The sequence below is a fragment of the Trachemys scripta genome, chromosome 5, assembly GCF_013100865.1.
Source record: "Trachemys scripta elegans isolate TJP31775 chromosome 5, CAS_Tse_1.0, whole genome shotgun sequence".
NCBI classification, from domain to species: Eukaryota; Metazoa; Chordata; order Testudines; family Emydidae; genus Trachemys; species Trachemys scripta.
Genome location: NC_048302.1, coordinates 22,981,644 through 23,006,760, shown reverse-complemented (window position 1 = coordinate 23,006,760; position 25,117 = coordinate 22,981,644). Strand labels below are relative to the sequence as shown.

The 25,117-nt window shown below is 43.8% G+C and overlaps 1 protein-coding gene and 1 long non-coding RNA gene across 2 annotated transcripts; one reads left to right on the top strand and one right to left on the bottom strand.

Moving 5' to 3' along the window:
* Positions 1-265: 265 nt before the first annotated feature.
* On the bottom strand, positions 266-22,505 carry PPM1K (protein phosphatase, Mg2+/Mn2+ dependent 1K). The gene is made up of 7 exons (XM_034772331.1): positions 22,350-22,505; positions 14,528-15,046; positions 13,278-13,378; positions 4,607-4,772; positions 3,926-4,070; positions 2,640-2,774; positions 266-2,170 (listed from the first exon to the last, which is right to left on the bottom strand). Exons 2-7 carry the CDS (start codon positions 14,965-14,967, stop codon positions 2,039-2,041), a joined length of 1,119 nt encoding a protein of 372 aa, XP_034628222.1. The 5' UTR covers positions 14,968-15,046; positions 22,350-22,505; the 3' UTR covers positions 266-2,038.
* LOC117878237 lies at positions 18,868-23,132 on the top strand. The gene is made up of 2 exons (XR_004645933.1): positions 18,868-19,064; positions 20,485-23,132. It is a non-coding gene; the product is annotated as an uncharacterized LOC117878237 (long non-coding RNA).
* Positions 23,133-25,117: the final 1,985 nt, after the last annotated feature.

Sequence of the window (25,117 nt, the reverse complement as noted above, 5' to 3'; positions counted from 1 at the left end):
GTTTCAGAGTAACAGCCGTGTTAGTCTGTATCCGCAAAAAGAAGAACAGGAGTACTTGTGGCACCTTAGAGACTAACAAATTTATTAGAGCATAAGCTTTCGTGGACTACAACCCACTTCTTCGGATGCATCCGAAGAAGTGGGCTGTAGTCCACGAAAGCTTATGCTCTAATAAATTTGTTAGTCTCTAAGGTGCCACAAGTACTCCTGTTCTACTTTTTGCGGATACAGACTAACACGGCTGTTACTCTGAAACAAAAAAAGTGTATTTCTTCCTGTGGTGGGGTGTCTATCCCACATTGGCATGAAAGGGGTTAACCCCAGGAGGAAGTAGTGGAGGGGAGGCCTCAGAGCGGCCTAGAGTGGCTGCGTGGATTGCAACCAATCTGAGAGGGGTCAGCAGGGCTCATGTAAAAGAAGCTGCGGGGCCACATTTGGGCAGTCATGGCCTGGAGCTCCAGGGGTAAGGACTGGGTTCCTAGCAGCTAAAAGAGGCGATAGCACCATGGACAGGGCAGCTGCTGGCAGGGACCGGAGTGAGGGAGCTCCTACCTGGCTCTGGAGCAGGGGCCCTGAAGTAAAGGGGAACAAGGTGCTGGGGCTGGGGGGAAGTGGCCCAGGGAAATGTACTGACCAGTCAGAGGGGACGCAGCATGTGGCTGCCAACTACAGAGTCCCTGGGTTGGGACCTGTAGTAGTAGACGGGCCTGGGTTCCCCACATTTGCCACGGATGGAAATGGGTGGACGAATGGACTGCAAGGTACTGACTCCCAGAAGGGGAAAACAGGTGGTGACATGGCCAGAGAGACGTGGCAGTTCCTGGAGAGACCGCCAGCAGACGTGGGACAGAGTGATGGGGTGCAGACTGCAGACGGGGGATGTCATCCTTGAGCTAATCCACAGAGTAACCAGGAGGAGGCGCCAGTTCAGCAGTGAGTGTTGCGCCCCAACACACTCCCCTTTTTCCAGTTTACTCTGTGCACTTGATGGCATCCTGTGCACAGTCAACTAGCAACTGGCTTTTCTGGAGAGCACAAAAGCCCTTACTCATTTTTTAAAGAATTAAAACATTCCTGTTGCACTGTTTCCAGGGAGCTCTACTAGAAAATGGAATAGTTAGAAATTAAATCATTAAAAAATGGAATTCAAGTTCACAGTACCTCTTAATTTGAAAAATATGCAGCTTTTTGCACCCCTGTAGACCAGCTTCCTGTTCCTCTCAGTGAAATTGTGCCAGGGGTCTACACAGAGGACTGCAATGTGGCCTCCAAATCACACATTGGCCAGAGACGTAGGACAGCAGGGACCTCACAAACTCCAGGCCATTGTAGGGAATCCCCTCTGCCCCCAGTGGCAGCATATCTGCCTTGGCTGCCAGGCTCCTGGCCTGCACACATACTTTGACTTGCAGAGCGTGGAGGTCAAGGTATTGTTCTGCTTAGCAGCATTAATATAGACAGGACTTTTGGGCTAAACTTACACTATTGTGTCAGAGGAGCTTGCTGCATAGAATAGCCTCTTCCTCAATCCTCTCTAGCCATGCCACTATTTTTCACATGCTTCTCCTGAAGTGCAGAGGGACTTTTTTGGTGGCTGTGACACAGGGGAAGACAAAACAGGCATCTTTCGTCTCCTCATGATTACGTGTTTGCTCCCCTCCCCGGTGTTTTGTGCACAGAAGGGAGCACAGGGCTCAGTCTATCCAGCGTATCAATCTTTCACAGAGGACTAGATAAATCAGTCAGAATAAAACATGTATTGAATACTGCCCTGCACCTAGTCCATCTGCACAGGACTACCCATCATCTTCTGGGATTGGAAACCAAAAAAGTCAGTAAAATGAACACTTGCCTAAAATCTGAAAATATCAATAAAAATGGTAAAATGGGACATGTACATGATGAGGGTTTGTTACCCAGAAAGCAGTAAGCTTACTATTTTGTACAATAGTGGGAGAAAAATAAATGGGCAAGATGTGTTCTCCTGTAGCATGCGGCATACAGGTTATTGCACAGAAAATCTGATTCCAGCAGGTCCTCATGCCCACCTTCCGCTCGAGGCAAAGCTGCGGGTGAATGAGAAGTTGATCTCAGAGTTTTTGTATTTTCCCCATGCTCCAAATGGTACTATGACAGCAGTGCTGTTATCTTCAGTACCATACTGTATAGCCTGAGAAGAGAAATAAATCATCAGAAGAGAGAAGTATCATTATGCTAAAGTACTATTTATGTGTGAGACTGAAATGTTTTACAAAGGAAGATGAGTATCCAGCCCCACAGATCCAAGAGACCCCGGGCCTCCAGAGAGCCTCTGTCTCCAGCACCTGTCTCCTTCCAGCTCCTGGCGGATTCATTGAAGCAATTCTGCCAGGGGCTCCCACCCCCCAGGTGTGGTGATGCCTAGAACCCCAGGTGTCACCCCCAACTTTAGCCTGTGTTTGGAAAAAACCAAAAACCCCATTTCTTGAATACTCAATCCCACTTCAACTGGTGCCAATTTGCTGCCATAATATCATCTATGCACTGCAATGGATCTGTCAGTCTGAGCATGTTCAGCATTACACAGTCTATTCCCTGCTAAGCTGCATTATCCCTGCATCATCAACAGAACACTAGTTCAGCCCAAAGCCAAACATTACCTGCTCAGTCACAACATGGGCTGCTTCAGGGGGATCATGGCACTGGTTAATAAAGTCACATATCTCTTGACTGTTCACCATGAAGTTAATGCCATCTGTAGTAAGGACCAGGAAGCTATCGCTTGCATGATGCAACTGTAATTAGACAGCACAATATAAATCATCTTATAAATAAATCATTGCAGGGCAGAACAGTTCTACTTTTTTTTTCCTTTGTTACAACAGACTTTTCCTGTTGTTGCTGCATGTTCCTCCGTTTTCTACATGGGTAATACCAACAGCACCAAAACTCTTAACTATGTCACCACATTGCTTTAAAGCCCTGGCACACAAAACAGTCAAGATAGCCATATTCCAAACATCATGAGTAAATCACTTGAGGGTGCTTCCAATGCTTGGTAAGAACCCTGTCCTGGGTTCAATAAATTGAGGCCCAAAGCCCAGCAGCTCAGTGTATTACCCAGTTACCAATGAACAACCTCAGTTATTACAGTTTTTAAGGCAAGAAAGGACCATTATGATAATCTCGTCTGTTCTCCTAATAGGGAAGTGTGCTCTGTCCTCACTCTGGCAACTGCCCTAAGAACACCATCTATATTGGTCCACCTCAAACATGACTCCCTCAGCTTCTGACTCTTACCACCTGGAGGTGAGGGAGGAGATACTGAGAAGATTAAATTTAGGTGAGGGTAGAAGGGTGGGAAGTGGAGGTTGGGGGAGGAGGAGGCAGAAACTGAGAAAGCCATGTTTAATTGATTTTGAGACGCTAACTCATTTGTCCTCATATGCTGAACAACTGTGGAGCCCCAATAAAATGTGTCACTTACACATCTCCTGTATTTCCCCCTCACAGGTGTGCAAAATACACACGTTTGCTATTTTTTAAAATGATTTAAATTCTGGACCAACCTGTGAAAATCAACATGCCAACCCCACTGCTGAGGTGACATTTTCCTTTCAGCATATAACTAGTTTCAACAAAACACAACACTCATTACAGTTAACAGATGGCTGTCATGTTTTATTCCCTCCCCCCGCCCCCACACACACACTAAACCATGCTATTTAAGTTCGACATTTATTTATGTCAACATTTATTACTGGGGCCAGATGCTGTTCAGTGTCAATCTGGAATGACCCCACTGACTACAGCATAAATGAGATCAGAACTTGGCCCACAGTGAGACTAAAGGTCCCAAAGGCATTCTGACTGCTAGACACACATGCTGTGCACATCGCAGGATCCAAATGCGCAGGTTCAATGTCCCCTATTAATCCATTCTTACCTGAATCCTTTTAGTTTCTGGCTCTGCTGTTACTCCACTGCTTTTAAGGTCCAAATCTCCTATACTCCGTGTCATTGCAAGTCTACCATTCACATGGGGCTGCCCCAGACTGTTCCACGCTATAAAGCCACCACATTTCTTTATCCTGTCCAAAGCACAAAACAGAAGAAGGAAAATATGAAATAAAGGGTCAGACCAACAATAAAAGGTGTAAAATTCCTGCCAGTGTCTTTAGCTTGGATTATACCATGCAGAGGGATGGGGAAGGTATGGAGGCCCAACCCAGAGACATTCACAGAGTCAGACTTCTATTCTGAAGGACTTCCAGGAGGGGATATGGTTTAGGAGACTGAGTACTGGACGGGAAACATGAGCATGAGTTCTAATTTTGGCTCTACCTCGGTGTCCTTGGACAAGTCACTTAGCCTTCCAGCCTCAGTTCTGCACCCATCGCTAGATAGAGAGGAATGTTGTGAGGATGAGTTCAAGATGTAAAGCGCTATGGGCCAGATCCCCAGACCCAGTAAATCTACCTAGTGCCACTGACTGCAGAGGAGCTGCACTGATTTACACTAGCTGGTCCTATTTATTTACTTTGATTCCCTTTTACCCAGAACAAAATTAGCCAAGAGTTTGAACAAGGCTGTCCCAAGTGATGTTATTAGCATAACTGAGCTGTACCTTTCCTTCTCGTCCTTCCTTTCTGGAGTATGATCAATGGTGAGTTTTAGGGCCTTTCCCTTTCGACACAACAGTGCACGACTGTCCCCAACACTGGCCACAACCAGTTCAATACCATCTCGCAGCAGGGCCACTGTGGCAGTGGTCCCAGCGTTCAGCAGGGTTGCTGCAAACATCACATAAGAGAGAAGATTTAAGACTGTCCAACAGTGTTGCTGCATTTATAACAGAACAATGGTTTTAACGGTCAAAAACATGTGTGCTCTAAATTACTCAGTCACTAGATTGAAGTTTCAACTAAAGCTATGAAAATAATGGACAGTGGGGGGAAAAAACATGCATGGGAGGGGGGAGGTAAAGGTGTTCTGTGCAACAACATGGCTCCATGCAAAGATTACAAACGTGATAAATAGGTGTCGGAGGGGGTGGGGGAGGGGGAAATGGCTGCTCTTTGGGTCTGTGGCAAGTATATTTTCTATTCCAGTACCTCAGCTTTAGAAATTGGAATGTAGATGGGCAACAGTCAGGATAAATCCCACTGCAGAGCTTTCCTCCTGTAGATGCAGGTGGGTAATCCATCAATGCTAATGAGAGTTGGGTGTATGCTTTGAAAGAAGAGACATTTTATATCTCCTTCCTAGCCCCAGGCCCTGTCAGAGTCATTATGATCTGATCATTTCCCTCCCCCTGCCAAGAAGCCAATATTGCAGCCAGTATTTTTCTAGCTGTGTAGGAGAAGACTCCCTTCTGAGCTCTTCAGTGCCACTCTATTTGTTGGAAAGGCCACTGACAAGAGACCAGATGTGCTCCAGACCTGATTCTGCCCTGCCTGGCACCCTGTGTAGTAATCCATACTGGTGCAAAGCAGCTGGGAATGCTACTAAATCTCAATCCACCAATTGCCTTGGTGGTGGCATTTTACACAGGTATAAATTAACTACACAAAGTGCAGTGGAGTGCAAGACAGGTCCTCCACTGCCTTCCCTCCTTCCTCTATCCCTTGTGGGTTGAACAACATGCTCGGAGCTGGGGTTTTGTTTTTTTTTATTAGAATGGATTAACTAATTCAATTATATTTAGGGATTCTGGTTTCAAATACTCATTTGCTTTAACATCCTTGGGAAAAGTCATTTTGGTAGGTTAATATGAATTGTGACTGCACCAATTTGAGCACAGACCAGTTGTTTCATTAGCAATGAAGTAAAGCCCCAAAGCTAAAAGAATTACTTGCTTTTTTTTAGAAGAACAGTTCCCCCTTTATTGCTAGCGCACACAGTGTATGCAACTCTGACAGAAAGAGAGCTGCTTAACATGCTTCTGTGGTGAGCTACTGCAGAGGAAAGCATGGACAGGAAGAGGTGCAGCCTAGAATTTATAGCAGATGTGAATTCAGTTGAAAGCCCGGCTTGGGACCAGGCCATATTCTGGGTTTTTCTTTTCAACTGTTAGTTTTTAAAAACAGATTTTAAAAATTACAGCCGATATTTTGTTGGTTTAAGCTAGAAATCCAAATCCCCATTTATATTCCATACTTCCAAATGAGAAAGTAATAATAATTAAAGATCTTCCTGCAACTACTCCTTTTCCTTAAAGGATATGGACTTCAGTCTTGTCCACACCTATTCACACTCTAACTGTGCATCTGGGGATTGACTGACTGGGGGCATCACAAGGAGCTGGCATAGAGCTGGCTAATCCATCTTTGTGAGACTCAGGGATTCCACCCTGCCAGTGCGATCCCCAGTTGCCCTATTAGGACCCATACAGATTTCTTTAATTAATGCATTATGGGTCTGGTCCTGATGGATGCTAAGCACCTACTAACTCTCACTGTGGTCCATGAGAGATGCAGATTTCAGCACATTCCATAGTCAGCTCGTGTCATATTGACAGAGCATGAGTTTCAGACGCGTTGACCACTGGCAGCTCCAGTCATCATCCACTGGAACTGTGGGCGCTCAGCACCTCTGAAATAGTTAGACTTGTAACGTGCTTAGGAGGAATTTTTCATGTGGGGAAGATTTAAAGATGCATTGAGCCTTGTTGTAGAGAAAGCAGTGTGAGTTGACAAATGAAAAAATAAAGCAAATCCATAAAACAGTCTAAACTAGCCCATCAGTACTATTAAAACAGGTATTATCACTGCACTGAAGTCTTCTGGTTCAATAAGTCTCTATCAACTATGTCCTCAAACAAAGTATCCATCATTATACGTCTCAACCAACTCCACTGTAATTTGTATCAGATCTTTGATTATTTTGGGGCCCAGATGCAGGAGGCAAAACCAGATTTTTCCAGCCACTAAGCTGGCTGTAGCTTTTAATTTTTTTAAATGAAGTGTCTGCATTTTATTTCCAACTTTAGAAGGACACACAAAAATTAGTGTGCTGCAGGCCCACTTTGAAACATGCTTGAAAATATGCCATTAAAATTTAGCAGTGAAATCATATTTTAGCAAAGCCAGTAAAATACCTGTTTTAACCAGACAGTTAAAGCAAAGTGAAATGAAAAGCCTACATAAAACTACCTTTAATTCATGCTAAATATATTTTGTTTAGAAATTAAAAACTAATGAGTTGCCACTACCAGCCTCTGATATCATTCCTTGCTTTTGGAACTGTAATGCCAAGTATCAAATGCTATATTCTAGAAGGCATAAAAGAGAATTATTGCATAAGTTATCAAATTCTCTTGCGACTCTTTAAATATTTGGAGATGTGCCTCAACTCTTTAAGGCACACCAAACACACACATCCCAAATACTCTTGGGTATTTAAAAAAAAAAAAAAAAATCAAATCAACCTTCAGTACCAATTCTAGGGCTATTGCTAAAGAGCCAGACATATGTATGGCAAAACTGTAGTACGTACCATAGTGACAGTCACCTTACAAATACCTATAGACCAAACAAAAGCTTAACAGCATTGTTTGGAAATATAAGTGCCACTCATGCTCCCTTCACTGGGCCTGATTCTGCTCTCAGCAAGACCACTCATGAAGGTAATACTCAGTGTGAGTAAGGGAGGAAGAATCAGGCCCTTATTAAATTAAAGGGGGCTTCAGACTCATTTGGGTCACTAACACAGTTCCAAAATCTAGGAATTATGACTGTATCAAATTTCTAGTGCTTTATTACTATTGCTTCTAATGTATTTGTTAGCACTTTAAAGATATGCTGCAACAGCACATACATTGGTTTTAACGTTTAAAAAAATAAAGTAAAAAGTTTTCACTTTTTCCTAATAATATGACTATAAAACTAAGATCTTTCAATAGGTTCTTAACACTCACTGGACAATTTTTACTGCATGTCATCTCAACTAATGTGACAAAGAGGATGTGGGAACCTTCCAGTAGTCCAGGCTAGGAACCGCCGGACTCCTTCACCTGGGACAAAATTAAGCAGATCTCTCTTTCCACTGAAGCCCAGCATATAGTGTCCAGGGCCTCCAGTTCTAGAGCTGCTGACCAGGTACAGACTCTGCCACAAATAACACGTACACAGAGGCAAATAGGAAATTCACCCAGGGATTTTGTTCAGACAAAACAAACCTGCAACACTGGGGATGACAGAGTAAGAGCTGCAAAGCAAAGGGAAGTATTCACTTTGGGTTTGCTTGCTCTGCTTTACACGAGTGGTGTGATAGACTAGGTAAGTCTTATGACAATGCATAATGTCCAATTTGACCATGGCTCAATCTTGTCTAAAGACATACATGGTCTCAAATAGGTTCACTTTTCTCAATGATTTTCCCCCTGACACTTTCACTACAGCGGTGTGTCACCTCTGTTGTCGCTTCAGCCTAAACAAAAGCCACCAAGTATTTTTGTAATAGTATTGGATGACCAAACAAATCAATGGAAAATGCCCAGCCAGCTCATATTTGGCAAAGATAGACGTTCTAAAGAGCATTTCAAGTACAGTATATGGATCAACCTGTTTACACTCTTCATTTCTAAACAAAAAGGTTTCAAGAAACTGACTGCTAAAAATAAACAGCTTTATAGCCATTGGATATAGATTCATGGCTCGTCATGACCCATTGAACACTGAATGTGGATAAAAACTTAAGAAAATTATTTAGATCAAGAGTCTTCTAACTTGATTAGATAATAACCAAGTACCATTACCAAGACTCAAACTTTTTAGGTTGATGACTATATATATTTCAGCAGCTCTCTCTTTTCCTCAGTGTTGCAGGTTAACATATTAAAAAATAGTCATGTTTTTGAATGGTAACTTTAAAAAAAATTGATTCAGTATTTTATTCTCTTTATAGAAAAAGACCTTTACTATTTGCACAGCGTAGTAAGATTTCAAGAGTGCCCCAAACAACACACACAGATGCATCAACTAACAACCAACCTTGTTCAGTAAAATGGCTATTCTAGATATGAATAGCCAGTGTGAATAGAGTCTGATACAATGAGCACTGAAGTCAATGGAAAAATTCCTATTGTCTTCAATGTGTATTGGACTAGGCTTTCAATAAACTGAAGCAATAGCGGCACCTTACATGGCTGTCCTAGGCCAAGTCAGGAGAGTTGGTGGCAGTGTTTTCATCAAGAAACCTTGGACGTACAGCACTAGTCCTCTATAAGGTTGAGAATGTGTGAAAATGATCTATCATGAAGAGTCTTCCCTCACATGCTAAATCAGGTCTCTCAGCTGGGGGCTTGGAGAGCTTCCCTTCAGGGCCAGCGGAATAGTCCAGGTGGGAGGATGCAAGGCAGAGAGAGGAGCTGTGGGGACACGGAAAGCTGCAGGACCCTGGATTTATCCCCAAAGCAACAAGGCCAGAAGAAAAAAGAAAAAAAGCCCCATCATTAGGAAAGTAACTGGTCCTGCTTCAGTTCTTCAAAAAGTTTGTGTTTATTCAGCTCTGGGCCACTGATATGGGGAGAAAAATGCAGCTTTTTAACATTTTAAGAAATACATGCTCGAGATATCTAGATCAGAAATGTAACAAACTTTGAAGTTGTACATGCTTGTAGGGAACATGGTCCTTGATCGAAATTAGTGGGAGAAGGAGATTGTTGCATTAATTGCACTTCGAATCTTGCGAAGATTTTGTCCTTTAAAATTTCAGTTCAGAGCAAAGAGGGACTGGACGTATATGTGGATAGTAAGAACCTCCAGTTACAACAGTTAATGCTGGCATACATTTTTGAAAGAGATATTAAACCTTCAGGGTTTAAGCCAAACTCTGTTAAGGATTAGAGGGAGACCTAATGCGGAGGGCAGATTATCCTACATGTGCCGACTGTGAGGTTTCTATGCCTTTCTCTGAAAAATCTGGTACTGCTCCAGTCAGAGACAGGATACTGGACTAGATGGACCACAGTCCAGTATGGCAAATCCTGTTTCCTAAAGAGCCCATAAAACCCATCAGTCTATGTGCTGCACAGAAGAGACAGCACTGTAGTGTTGAATGTGTAGCTTTTTTTACATTGGAAACTTGATGTAAGCGTTACTAAAATATTTAAAAAATATATATAAAGTACCAGAAGGACTGATTTCAAAAAATAAGGACCACGTTCCTAGAAGAATGCACAAATTTTTTTTGTAAGATTGTAAGATCTGTTCAATTTCTGCCATAATTAAGTAGATCGTCTTTTTAAACAGCAACTTAAAAAACTCCATCTTCCCCAGATTATCTACTGTTTTAGTGACAGATTTTCCCAGTGAGGCCCAGATCCTGCAAACATTCATATATATATATATATATATTATTTTTTTTAAGTGTGTGTAGTTCCATTGACTAGTTTGTAGGTGTTAGCAGTATCAAGGCCTCCATCATCCTAAAAATCCACTGTACTTTAAAAAAAAAAAAAAAAGAAATCAACAGATGGAGTCACCTATCAGAAACATTTAATTGAACTGTCTCCCAATACCCAGGATGAGGCAGAATTTAAATATGAAGACCTGGCTTGGGTGCCATCACACATGTCTTGAGCAGCCAGTATTCCAGGAACATTGTTTTCAAGAGACTTTGGTGACACTCTTGACTCTATCACATCTAGAATAGCCAAAAATAATCTGTAGCTTTGCTAACCAACTGTCCCGACAGTGTAGAGTTAAGTTTCTGATGAGGATACATGCAAAACAGTTTAATTTTATTTAACGTTTCAAACAAAAACAGTCTCAAAAATATTTACAGTTTTCAACACCACACATGCAAAGAGTTAATTACATTAATAAACTGGTATCTGTCTATGTCTTTACATCCCATTACTACACTCCTTTGTGGCCTGATATCAGGGACTGCTCAGCACCTGGCAAAGAGTGCTGAGGGCCTTCAGCTCCTACTAGCTTCTACAACAACTTGAGGGCAATCAATACCTCAAAGGAGGTACTCAGCACCCTGCAGAATGAGGCCCTTTCACATCTGGATACCACTTCCTGATGACTGTCTTTACAGAGGGGTTCCATGTCCACTGAGAGTAGGACAAGAAGCAATAGACTTAATCTGCAGCAAAGGAGATTTAGGTTAGATATTAGGAAAAACCTTCTAACTATAAGGGTGGTTAAAGCTCTGGAATGGGCTTCCAAGAGAGGCTGTGGAATCCCCATTATTGGAGGTTTTTTAAGAACAGGTTTGACAAATACCTGTCAGAGATGGTCTAGATTAACTTGGTTCTGCCTCAGCACAGGGGCCTGGAGTTTATAACCTGCTAAACTCCAGCCCTGCATTTTAATGATTCTGTGAAATTACTCATGAAAACTAACATACCTCTGCTTAATTTTCATATATTCTTGAGCTGCATTAGTGAAAAGATTTTACCCAGTGTCTTGGAACTGCATTTGTTTAGCTGTTCTCAAAGTTTACCAGCATTAGCATTAGGTTCCTAATAAGTTAACGGGGGCATTTTCAGAGAAGTGCCTGGTCGGTTAGCCATGCTGCTCCTGTTAAAGATGGTGAAAATTGTGAAGTAAAATCCCAGACAGCATTTTGAAAGCCCACCCTTACTGCACAGCTTGTCAATTAGAGAGTCTCTTTGCTAATTCAATAAGGCTCAAGTACTAAATGTTGTAATTATTTTCAGCATAACAAAATCATATTTTAAGTACCAATGTTTTCTTTCATTACACTGTCTTTCTCCTCATGGAGCTGCTGTGAACACAAACTTCCATCGAAATGGGTCACTCTAAACAAGCTCTTTTAGGAACAGAGTTTGACAAATAAAACAAGGGGCCTTCAAGATAAACCATTCCTACGGAAGCACTTTAGATCATTCAGGTGGGTGTGAGGCAGACTCACTATTACTGCTGCATTTCAGACCCCCTCAGTGAAAACTCTAACTTCACAATTAAAATATGCGACTTAATTCTTCATCTCACTCCCCAAAATCAGGTTCAAATAATCAGAGGTTACTAAAACGGTAATGCCAATTATTTTGTATTGCTTCTTCAGTCAGGTTAAAAATCACTTTTAAATCAGTAAATACCACCATAGCTTATTAACATTGTTTTTTAAATGGGTCTCTGTTTATCCATTCATGCTGTTTACTTTTTGTACTTCAGTTTGACCAAAAACTGGGTCAGTCTGTTTCACTTTCCAGTTTTCACACACTAGACAACACAGCAACGTTTGGCTTGCAAACAGCAAAGGGGAATATTTAAATCCAAGCCAAAAGCGTGTGCTGGCATTTTTTTAATGTCAATGCGCTCAGCAGTGCAACTAGGGTGATCATATGTCCTGATTATATAGGGACAGTCCCAATTTTGGAGTCTTTTTCTTATATAGGCTCCTATTACCCCTCCACTCCCCTGTCCCAATTTTTCACACTTGCTGTCTGGTCACCCTAAGTGCAACATGGCTGTAAAATGGGCTTAGCCAACCACAAGAGTAATACCCCATTGTCACACAGTCCTCTGGTGACACCCACTTCTCAGGGCCAATTTCCCTGTGCTCCTGCAAGCTCCAGATGTTTTAACAGCCCCTTGGGCCACTGGCAATCAACATAAACAGTATCATCACACAGCCAGCCCAGGATTAGGGGAATACCAAAATTGCTTAATGCCACCTTCATACACAAGTTGTCCTGAGGCATGCAGCAGGCTCCTTGACCATAGCTGAGGATCTGGGATATACTTTTCCCTACTGACTATGTCCCTTTCTCTTTGTCAAACGTAGCTACATTATTTATTTGTATAGAGTTGCATCTATCATATTAATCTCTCTGAACCTACTTTGTTACTTAACTGCAGCAGCATAGCCAAGAGGGAACATTTAGACACTGTTTCTTCTAAAAGCTACAGACTTAACAGCATTTTTTTTAAATTGGTGACTGAGTGAATTTCTCATCATAGAGTGTTTAAATATATATCAAATTTGAACCATTGTAGCGTATAGCACATTTGATAAATAAGCTACTTGACAATATCTCTTTAGGATAAAAGCTCAGTGGAATGTTTGGCAAAAGTTCAGCCTCAGATCCGCTCCCCAGATAAATTTCAGAGAGGATTTTCATATCATTTCATTTTAAAGTGCTCAAGCGTGATTGACGCCGGTTGTTTCATTTGCAAGAAATGCTCAAAGCAAATCCTTGTGTTAAATAAAATTGCTTTCAATATCAAACATATTTTATTAATAAAAAACATCTCCGCAGCTATTTCTAAAACCATTTCCCCCACTGCTGCAAAGTAGATTACAGTCGTTCTACCTACCATCCACAGATAAGTGAGCATGCCTCGCAAACGCGTTGTCTATTTCTAGAAAAGCTTGGGTCAACACGGTTTCCAAATTCTTCTCCTGAGAAAGGAATTCTCTGGAAACAAAATAAAGACAGGTTCAACTTCTTCCACAAAGATACCTCTCCATCTACAGCAGTTTCCACAGGCTCGTCTTCACACTACAAAAGTTGAATCACGCTATATCATCCTTTTGGGGTAACAGGAAGCCATTAGCATTCTTCCCTGTCCTTCTGATAAGGGAATTTGACCTTCAGGGTTGCAGTTGCTTTTTAATGGTTGCATAATTCTGGTTTATATAGAAAGTATGCAGCCTTCGTTTAAGCCACTTTAATTATGCAAATGGAGTGGTGCAAGTGGTACGCATTGCAACCTGTAACTCCCACATGATCTTGGCAGGCCCAATCCTGGACGATGCTGAGCACCTTCAATTCCCCAGTGGGTTTGACTAGATGGGAGGGTGGGATTTTACCCACCAGCCCCACAGTGCAGAGGATCCACGTAAGGACTAAGACCACTTAAGCCTTGAGTTGTCCCTTTGCACAGGGGAAGTTTCACGGAGGCGAATAGAGGAGGGAAGCACTACCTACCCTCTGTTAATTGCTAGGAGTGCCCACAGGACCTGACTTTTCTATACTTCCGAAGAGTAAAGAACGAATTGCTCATCATGGCAGCGTCCCATCTCTGACACTGTTCCGGCACCAGGGAATTCTTCGACTCCAGAAACAAGAGGCGAACAGTGAGACAGAAGTGCCACCAAGTTTTATATTTCAATGATCAAAATTACCCTATGTGATGGTGAGCAACTCACTTGGTCTCTCTCTGCTGCAGTCCCCTCGCTCTAAACTAGGGATAATCATATTTACCTTCTCCTGCTCTGTGTTTTGTCCATTTGAACTGTAAGCTCTTCAGGGCAGGGACTGTGTCTTACTACACCTCTACCCCAATATAACACCACCAGATATAACATGAATTCAGATATAACGCAGTAAAGCAGTGCTCTGGGGGGGCGGGCTGCGCACTCCGGAGGATCAAAGCAAGTTCGATATAACGCGGTTTCACCTATAACGCGGTAAGATTTTTTGGCTCCCGAGAACAGCGTTATATCGGGGTAGAGGTGTACGTATTCGTACAGCGCCTTGGACAAGGGAGCCCCAAGCTAGTAGGCACTAGTAGTAATGCAAATAATAAAACAAATGCCAGGCATCAGACCCTTGCTTACGTACTGAATGTACTTTTCCATGTACTTAGCACAGAAATCAGCTGCTGCAGCCCCGCCATGCCCATCATACACTGCAAAATACAGGACATCATCTGTCAGCTGCGCGTAATCAAACCGGTCCTCATTTTCCTTCCGCTTTCCAATCTGACTTGCGCAGCCCACCTTGGCCAGACTGATTTTGGGAATCGGCTTCCCATACTTTATGCTGGGTGGGAGGAGTATGGGCTCATCAATGCGATTGTCCCAGATACCAAAAGCATCCCATGTGGCTGGACGCCCACTGCCGTCTGGATCGAAGCGGGAAGCCCGGCGTTCTGTGGTGGAGCTCTGGCACACGGCAGTCAAGCGTTTGTCGTCTGCCAAGAGACGGGATGTCAGCAGCGCTCTCCTTCTCACTTGATACCCTCCATTTCTAACCAAATTAATTAAAGCAGCTGTTGACATAACTTGATTCCACAGAGCTTTGCAGTGAATGAAAGATCAATATACAGCTTCCGGAATGTCTTCAAGGACAATGAGAGAACTGGTCAGGAAACAAGAAATGCAGAAAGGGGAAATTCAAGTTATACCACCCAAGAAACATTTTCACCATCGGAGATCGTTAATTGTGGATTGCATTGCCCAGAAGCAGCTGGAAAGGTCCATCTGCAGGATTCACGGGGAAATAATCTTACTCAGGCTGGGTCTACACTACCCGCCTGAATAGGCGGGTAGAAATCGACCTCTCGGGGATCGACCCCGTCGGGACGCGACAATCGATCCCCAAATCGACGCTCTTACTCCACCAGTGGAGGTGGGAGTAAGCGCCGTCGACGGGAAGCCGCAGAGTTCGATTTTGCCACCGTCCCTACAGCGGGGTAAGTCGGCTGCGATACGTTGAATTCAGCTACGCTATTCGCGTAGCTGAATTTGCGTATCTTAAATCGATCCCCCCCACCCCCCGTAGTGTAGATGTAGCCTCAGACTAGCCCACAGGTGGGGTTTAAATCAGCGGCGGCTCCAGGCACCAGCACTCCAAGCGCGTGCCTGGGGTGGCAAGCCGCGGGGGGCGCTCTGCCGGTCCCTGCAAGGGCGGCAGTCAGGATGCCTTCAGCGGCATGCCTGTGGGAGGTCTGCTGGTCCCGCGGATTCGGCGGCGGGTACACAGAAGCCGCGGGACTGGCGAACCTCCCGCAAGCATGCCGTGCTTAATGTGGCAAAAAAGCTAGAGCTGCCCCGGTTTAAATATACAGTATTGCAAATAGACCAAAACAAGGCATTGGAGGATGCATTTCTGCTGATCATTTGGCTGCTGACCACCAACTGTAATAAAATGAACATTAGTGGCAAGGACTTTATTGCTTGGTTGCTCAGAGAAAACCACCACAACTCACATGGTAACGTGATGAGTGAGCATTTTATAAATTACCTTAATCATGCAACTGCTGAAAAGCTTGCATTGTTGCTCTATAGGGAAGTAAAGAATATCAGACTAAAATGACACAAAATAAAAATATACAGAGTTCCACTTTTTTGTCTAGTTGCCAGCACATGAAATTTGCCAGAACTGGGCATCATATACTTTTTTCAGGGCCTGATCAATATTTTCCAGTACAGATCAATGAATTGAATCATAACTCTCCCTCTTCTTCTGGGAACGACAGTTGTTTTGTATTAATTCATTTAAGAATCCTCTTTAAAGTGTTTCTATGAACTCACACACACTCTTTCCATAGATAACTTTGCCCAAGTACACTCTTTATAATTTTCCCCTCTGGAGCTCTGTGCTACTTGACGTTTAAATTAGATTCCTCGAATAACACAAAGAAAGTTCCCACTTGTTTTCATATATCTGTTGGGGGCCCAGACCACTTCCCAAATCAAACAGAACAGTCATTATCTCAGAATAAATAAAATAATAAATAAAATACCCCTAATGATGATTCTGAGAGATAATAAAATAAATGAAAATTGGACAGCTAAAATATATCTGTTACCCATAACACTTTATTTAACTTATATGTTAACATAAAGGGATTAAAAACAGACAGGCTCCATGTAGATTCCATTGAATAATACTGCAAGCTGCCTTGACATAATCAAGGAACAAGGAACAACAGAGTTACATTACAGATACTGTATATTTGGCCTGTTGACAACAGTGTGCTGTAATATCACTAATTATAGGTATAGTATAATCACGCTTTTATCTGCAGCATTTGGAATACTTCTGTATAAGGAGATGTGCAAGGTTATTTTAAAAAAACCTCTGTGCTTGCCAAACCTACAGTCATAGGAAATTCTATAAGCAGTCATTTTGTTGGCAATAGCTGTACGGTGTGCTTTCTGGTGGTGCACGTTAAACTTGTTCACAGCTCAAAGAAATGAAGGCTGGACAGGAAACCTCCCTTGCTGTGCTTGGCTTATCTTGAATACAATTCTTGGTTGATGAAAGGAATGTTTACTCTTACCATTTGTATAAGTAAGTGATGAAAGTCAAACATGCTGTGAAGTAATTTGTAATAAGCCAATTTAGAGTTGCATCATGGATGATTTTGGCCTAAAGTGTAAAAATGGTTAAGATGGTCATTTCAATGGGTAGCTAGATTAGAGATTGTAAAGAATATAGATATGTCAGTATTTTAAAGCCAGATGTCCAAATATCTGAAGTTTATTATTCCTCTCCATATAACCCTATACCATCCCATCCTTTCAGTAATATCCTGGGTCACATAGATGGACTATTACTTTCCATTTGTCACCTTCACTCACCTTTTCAGTATGTTAACATCCTTTCGTATAGCCTGACAAAACTGAAATACAGGAGTGGCTTTGGGATTCACTTCCAAGTGTGGATTTGATGCAAGAGGAACATAAGTGTTCGCTATACTTAGAGCTCAGAATACTGCAGCACTATTCTAATGCTCAAGTAACCATTTAACATTCATTTTCCACCAAATTCATCTCTCAAAAGCTAATCCACCTCCAGACTTGTATAAAAAAATCTGACAACTGGGGGGATAAACAAAAGATACAGGACCTCAAGCTTTATTCTCCCACAGCATATGACTGCAGTGTCACTGTTTAGAAGACATGTTTGTTTGTATGTAAAAATACAGCAAGGTTGTTTGGCAATACATCACTGCTGGGCAAAAACAAGGTGGTGGGACAAAATAAGGTATTCTTCATGTATCTAAAGTGAAAGCCCACCTCGGATTGCTATAGATGGTAGCCACTCTTTTTAAGTGGAACTCTACAGTGATCAGGTAAATTGTACACATTTGGGTTTATGAAAGTAGTTACCGAATGTAATCTTACGAACATACTATCAAACAAAAATTCCACAATAGGTCTAGCTGTACAAAGCCCTTTTCACATGATGACTATTATTCTTGGAATAGTGGAATTTTTCAGATTGCTACCCAAAAAAATGTGGTGGCGAGAGTGTATGTCTGTATATATGTATATACGTCTGCCGTCCCCAAAGGGTTACGCCATTGCACAAATATATATGTACAAAGAAGATAAGTGACCTTGCTCTGAGTGTTTGCCAACAGCCACAACAGTGATCAAGACTAACTAGCAACCAAAAGGAAATTGTTGTATATTTAATATTTATAAGGGAGGAATAAAATATCGTGTGAAAAAAATCTGCATTTTCCTAAACCAAAAAAGAAAAAAAAAAAAAAAAAGGAGCATAGACTATTACCTTCTTATCCTCCTGCTTATACAATAAATAACAGGCACAGATTAATTTAAGAAGCTTTACATTTTTACAAAGAAAGAAATAATTGACCAACTTAAATATACATTTCTAGCCTATTTCACACATACAAATAATCTGCAATTATTTTAGAGTGGTTTTGAGCATTTCAACAAAGCTATTGGTTACACCAGAACAAGTATTTTTAAGCCCTCCATACAGCCTTGATCTTCCAAGTGAGAATGCCCGTGCTTAAGTTTAAGCACACAAAGAGTCCAATTAGTCAATGGAACTACTCACATACTCAAAGTTAAGCAGATGCACAGGTGTTTGCAGGATCAGAGCCTTAGTTTTGAGCGGTATCTTCCCCATGGAACAATCAAACCGAGAACTAGGTCATGCCCTAAAGACCCTTCACATGCAGCTCTCTCATCCTATGGAGAAAGGGGAAGGATAGCTGTCATTGCAGCAGTCTTCCCCCCCTTTGTCCCCACAGGTCCCATGGAGCGCTCTCTACATTGGTAAATGAAGATGGAGAGTGACCAGGAGTGGGAGCAGACACAACTGCGCCCCCACCATCTCTGTGGAGTTCCATAGGTAGTTAGTAGAGCCAGTGGGGTGGCCTTATCTTTGCCACTGAGCCCCCAGTGCAGTGAGGGAACCAACCTCCCCCTCTTTAAGGACAGCCCTGGGGAAGCTGATGTGTCCCTGACAGGAGAGCACCCCTGGAGACTCAATGTGAGCGAGGAGGGGTGGCTAGGAGGCCAGAGCTGGTGTGGAAGCATGCAAATGGCTCCAACTCCTCTGGATCATGGTCCGTTCATAGAGAGGACAGCCCACAAGTCCCCAGTGAAACAAGGTAGGGGAAACTCTGCCAGGTTCTCTTCCTCCCCCTTACTCTCTCTCAGGTTTACAGTGGGAGGGGGTTATTTGGACCTCATTTATTCTGGCAGGGAGGGATGGCGCAGCCCAACACTGGGGTAGAGAGAGGAGCTCTTGCCTCTCTGGTAAGGTCTAGGACGAAGGTTCCTCAAAGAACTTCTTGCTTGAGCTCCCAACATAGACTCATAGATTCCAAGGCCAACCTGCCCTCTTGTACAACACAGGCCATAGAACTTCCCCAAAATAATTCCTAGAACAGATCTTTTAGAAAAGCCTCTGATCTTGATTTAAACATTGCCATGATAAAGAATCCACCACGATCTCCAGTAAATTGGGGGAAGGGAGGTTCTCAATGCAATACCTCTTTGAGGAATTGCAACATGCTCCCCTTACACAGCTCTGCCTCCTTTCATGTCTTTCGGGTGTGTGGGGCTCTTCTCACCCCACACAGAGCAGCAGGGCGTCAACTGGGTCCACAGAAAGAGGAAAGGAGAAAACTAAAGCCTTGTCTACATTACAGGGGAAATTCGATTTAAGCTACGCAATTTGAGTTACATGAATAGCATACCTCAAATCGATGTAGCTTAGACCTACTTACCACCTGGTCCACACTATGCGGCGCTCTCCCTTCGACTCCCCCTACTCTTCTCAATCCGGTGGAGTACAGGAGTCGACAGGAGAGCAATCTGCAGTCGATTTAGCATTGATCGCTGCTCATCGATCCCCCGATAAGTGTAGACGAGCCCTAAGAGGCAGCAAAGAGGTGGGAAGAGAAGCAAGATGGAAGGAAGAAGAGGGGGAAGGGAATGGATAAGAAAGAACAAAAGGGATAATACAAAACAAGAATGCTGCTATGGCCTGTAAGACTCGCAATAAGAGCCAGTTTGTCTGGTGACAATAAAGGTTAGGCTGAATAAAGAGAGAACAAAACAGAACAGACTAGGATAGAAAATAGAAGGGAGAGAATAAAAAGGAAACAAAAACGGGCAAGAAAACAATAGAGAAGAGACCCACTACAGCATATAGGTTAGTAAAAGGATGTTCTCTTCAGCTGTATTTCTGGGGAATTAATCTAGAGGATAAAAGGTTATTGGCAGACTGTTGCCACTGCTGAGACTGGAATCAAGTAGCTGCTTTTGCTGCAGGCATTTAAACAGGTTAACAGGGCACACAGCAAGCAAGTATTTTTAGAAGTTGCTTGCTACAGTGCCAGGCAGACTGTTTTCCAGAATTTCAAGTGCTGATTTATGTTATCGGAACCCAAGTTCCTAACTTTGATTCTCAGATGCTTGTGCTTCTAAACCTGATGTTTCTCAGGGTAGCTTAAATGAAACATGAAACACCTTCTTTAAACAATGCCTTTTATTAACTCAAATCTATATTTTTATACCCTTCAGACTGAACAGCTGTGGGGTTTTTTTTATTTAAATGCTACAGTGGAAATGCACGTCCTGAGTCTAAATCCTTTTACAATTCTGAGAAATGGATCCTGGATTACAACTGAGCTGCTCCTGAAAAAAGAGATGTTCCGTTGCATGAGTCAACAGTGAGGCTATGCCACACTCCAAGAGAACAGAGATTACCGAGGGAGACAGCATAAATGATCCTATAAAGTTGGAGAGCTATGAGAATTACAGCAATAAAAATAACTGTTCTTCCTACAATGCAGCATGCTTATCTGCAAGGAAGGAGACAAATGAGAGAAAAGCAGGTTTCATTTCCCTTTCCCCTACTAATACAAACCCAGAAGAGTCAAAAACTATTTTTTTTAAATGTCCAAATTTCCCCCTTTTTTGGTGCCCTTACTGAGACCTTTTTGCACGATGTGGATATTTGACTCTTTCCTACAGTAGACCTTCTGCCAAGTGTCTAATCTAGGGGCAGATACCCAGGGCAGCAGCCAAGTTCTTCTGGCACAGAAACTATGTAGGTTACAAACCAGCATTTACAATCTACTTTCACTGACTCAATAGTGCATCCTCCTTAGCCCCCAGCAAAGAGGTAATGGTGATTTAAGCCAAATATTCTTCTTATATTTCAGCATCAATGCCAAGGGGCGGTGAGTTGACTTTATGCTAGGGCTGGTCCATTATCAAAACTGTTTTCCAAATCTTCAATTGCACTGACTGGAGAATGGTATAGCTATGGGGGTAGGGGGGGCACAGACAGTTGTGATTGATAGTGCAAACCATAAACAAACAGGGCGGGTGGGACTCCGATCCTGGGGGCTGGATAGTGGATTGATTTTTTTTTTTTTAAGAGCCGGGGGCTGTGAGTAGGGGAGGCTACTTTGGTTACCCGCTGTACGCTGGAAGATGGCAAACGCGCAAGCCCCAACGACAAGACTCTCAAGGGACGAGCTGGCAGCTGCAAGGCCTGTGCTCACATTGGAGCGGACCCACCCCTAGCCCAGCTGCCTTGCTGCAGGGAGGCGGGAACCCCATCCTGCTATTTCTCCGCCTCCCCATCCCCATCTCCAGGGATCAGCACAGCAGCGGCGAGATATAAGGAACCGCCCCTCCCCTCCGAATTTAGAACTCCCCGGGCCGAGTTCTAGAACCCACTGGGTTTTACACCGCGCCGCCGCCTCTCTGCTGGTACTGCAGGGCAGCGCCATTTGTGTCCGACCGCAGCCACCGAGGTAATGAATGGACCCGTCACCCGGCCTCTCTCTCCCATCCCCCGCACTCCCAAGCGATCGGCTCCCAGAACAGCAACCCTCCGCGGCACGGTGCCTCCAACACCCCCATGCACCGACCGGGGCGGGCACAGCTGCGAAAGCGTCGCCCGAGAAAACGAGGGCCAGACACTCCGCACGGCGTGCGCGACGCGCAGTCCCTGCCGCAACAAGATGCTATTTAGCATTTCCCCAGGCCACAGAGAAGGCGCGGGGTGGAGGGAGAGGGGAATTCGACGATTTATTTTTAAGCCGACAAAAAGTAGTTAAAGGTCGACCGCGATCGGTCTGCCTCACTGACCGGGGGGAGATGCAGCTACATGCATTTAGTGCCCGCAATCCATGCCGTGCTCAGAGGCAGAGATCCGCATTTCGAGGTGCAAGTCTAATGCAATGGCAGTCGGAGACGTTTTTCCTTTCTCCGTAGCCAACAAAAACGTAGCTCGAACGAGCAGAGCCCATCCCGAACCCAGGCAGAATGGGCGGGGTAGGCGTGGCAGGACGAAGAAGAAGAGACAGCGAGAAATTAGAGAAACTGGGCAGTTCAGAGGCAGGATTGGGGGGATAATTTCGCCCCTCTCTTACCTGGCTGAGCCCGCGTTAAGGAAAAGCGTGCAAAAGCTGTTTCGCCCTTTCTTTTCAATGCACCGAACGAAGCTGGGCTTTTCCCAGCGAGCCACCCGGACCGACTGATCCTCCTTCCGCAGCCGTCCGGGAGAAATTCTCGAAATGTTTTGCGGCAATTGCCTAAGTAAAGGAGGAAACCTGACTCCCCGTCACGCTGGCAGCTCCCTTACCCAATAGTTCCACAGATGGGGCTGGGCATGCTCCCGCCCCTCTCTGCAAGGGCCAATGGCACCTGCGAAACCGAACGAGCCTCCTTCGGCTCCCTTCCCTCTCCCTGTGCCTGGGCCCCATTCTGCTCTCGCTGACCGCAGTGAGATTCCTTCCTGTTCCTGCCACATTTCAATGGAGTTACTCCTGATTTACACCCGGGGGGGAGGGGAGGAGAATCAGGCCAAGTCCCTAAACTGCATGGCAATGAAGTGAGTGACAGTAATGGAGAGCAGATTTTCTCCCCACCCCCTGTTGGTCCCAATGGGAGTGGGAAGGGTTAGGTGTAAGGTTGTGGGATGTGCCTGGATCTTTATGAAACTGGAGAGGAGACCAGTGGAAGATTAAATTCTCCTTTGCTTAGTGGCTAAAAGTCAGAGATCTGGCTGGGCAAACTGCATCCAGCATACTCTGAGCTGCAGAGAGCCTAAGAAGAGTGCAAATAGCAGTTCAGGATGTAGACAGGAAATATTTTGCATCTCAGTTATTTATTGTTGTGGAGAATAAATCATTCACTCTGTTTGCAAAATCAAATTATTTGTTTGTCTTTGGGCTCTCTTGGAAAAAGATTTGTTATCAGAGTCACCTCTGACCTTGGATCACGTCACCCAAATGACTGGTTTGAATCTCATCTGTAATGTGACCGAATCAGGTACACAAAGTTTCCAATACATCTTGCTGACGGCAACAACACCATGTCCCCACGTGTGATGTGTGACGGGGGGGAAAAAACAAATGTTTCCCTGCCAAAAGTTGATAATGGGATACTGGAAGGCTGCATTTTTCGCTGATCCTTTCAGGACCTGCTATTAGCCAGGAGGGGCAGGGATGGTGTCCCTAGCTTCTGTTTGCCAGAAGCTGGGAATGGGCAACAGGGGATGGATCACTTGTTTGGTTCATTCCCTCTGGGGCACCTGGAATTGGCCACGGTTGGAACACAGGATACTAGGCTAGATAGACCTTTGCTCTGACCCAGTTCTTATGCAGGGAGGCAATACTTGTTACAAGCTCCCAAATTCTTTAGCTGGTCCTTGGCTCCCCTGGCATTCTGCATGTTTCTGTAAGGGAGTTTGGTTTCTATGGCACTTAGATCAATCTCAGGGCCACCAGGGCCAGGGGATTTCTTTAAAAGCTCTCTGTATCAGCAGCCACTGGTAAATACTGAATGGGTAACATCACTTCGTGAAAGTTACGCCTGTCCTAACTTCCCATCTCTGCGTCCTTGGCCCATATTGGGCCGCTATCATTGGACTGATCAGGTGTGTAGCTTTAGATACGGGGAGAGGGATGCTTGAAATTCAGTCACTACTTGGCAACGATTCATTATTTCATTTCCTCCTCTGCGTGACCCCAGCATGCCCCGGTCCTCCCCTTAGCCCCAGGTTTCCACACAAGTTCCACGGCTTCCATTCTGGACTCTGCAGCCGGAACCTTGTCTTTCTACATGTTCATGTCATGTCACCCTGATCACTTACCTCCGGGCAGGCACATAAAGCTGATGTCTTCTTTGGGGGACTTAGCTTGTCACCGGGGCTTCATCATACCACAATGGGAATCTCTTCTGGGAGGAGCCTATCAGCAGATTCCTCCTTTCCCCAGGAAATTTGGGAATCCAAGACCACATCCTTTTTCTCCTCCAATGGGGAAACAGACAGCTGCTCTTCACCCCTTCCAGGGAATCAGTAGTGGCAATCCTAGCCGATAGCTCTCAGTCCTCTCAACCAGCAACTTCCCTTGCTATTTTTCCCCCACAGAATGGCAGGAACATCCACACATCTTAATGATTACAACACATGGGCAACACTCTTCCCAGCAGCCATTTACTCTTCCCATGTGTCTCTGTGCTCCTGGTCTGTGCAATGTGAACTTGAGTAACAGAAGAGGAGCACATGAAGGGAACAAGCACTTCAGGATGGGCTGGCAGAAGGATTCATTGTCATCATCAAAAGCAGGGCCACCTCATGTGCCTCCCTAGAACGTGGTACCTATGCAGCTGCCAAGTTAGACTGTGCCGAAAGCTGTCCCTGGCTAGATGTGTTGTCCCATGAGCTACATCTTCTGAAATGAATTGAAATAAGTCGTCAGTGAGCTAGACCAGATTTTTTATTGGATGCAGCTCCATTGCCTTCAACAGAGTTTTGTGCATTTTACACCAGCAAAGAATTTCGCCCAATACCTGCTTATTAAACCAGTTAATAGTATACCTATTTTACTATATCTAAGAGTAGAATCACATTAATCACTGGTGTAACTCCACCAAAGAGAATATAGTTGCACTAGTTGAATCTGTCCCATTTTGTGTTCATTTTCTGGAGAAGAGTAATAAAAAAAAATCATAAGTCACATATAGCAATAGATTAAAATAACAAATCCCTAAAGAAAGAGAGTCTCATCTAGTTAAAAAAAGACCAGTTCTTGTTTTCTCAGATGTTCCCCTTCAGGGTTATTTGAAGGAAAGAGAGGCGGATTTTCTGCAGTGCACACTTCTCTTCCAAAGCAGTCGGTTGTAGGGAAAGAGC

Excerpts from the sequence above, each read along its gene's own strand:
- PPM1K (XM_034772331.1), bottom strand. The coding sequence starts at position 14,967 with ATGTCAACAGCTGCTTTAATTAATTTGGTTAGAAATGGAGGGTATCAA. Across the intron at positions 2,775-3,925 it reads CAGAAACTAAAAGGATTCAG|TTGCATCATGCAAGCGATAG; the intron begins GTAAGAATGGAT and ends GTCTAATTACAG. Across the intron at positions 2,171-2,639 it reads CCCATGTTGTGACTGAGCAG|GCTATACAGTATGGTACTGA; the intron begins GTAATGTTTGGC and ends TTCTCTTCTCAG.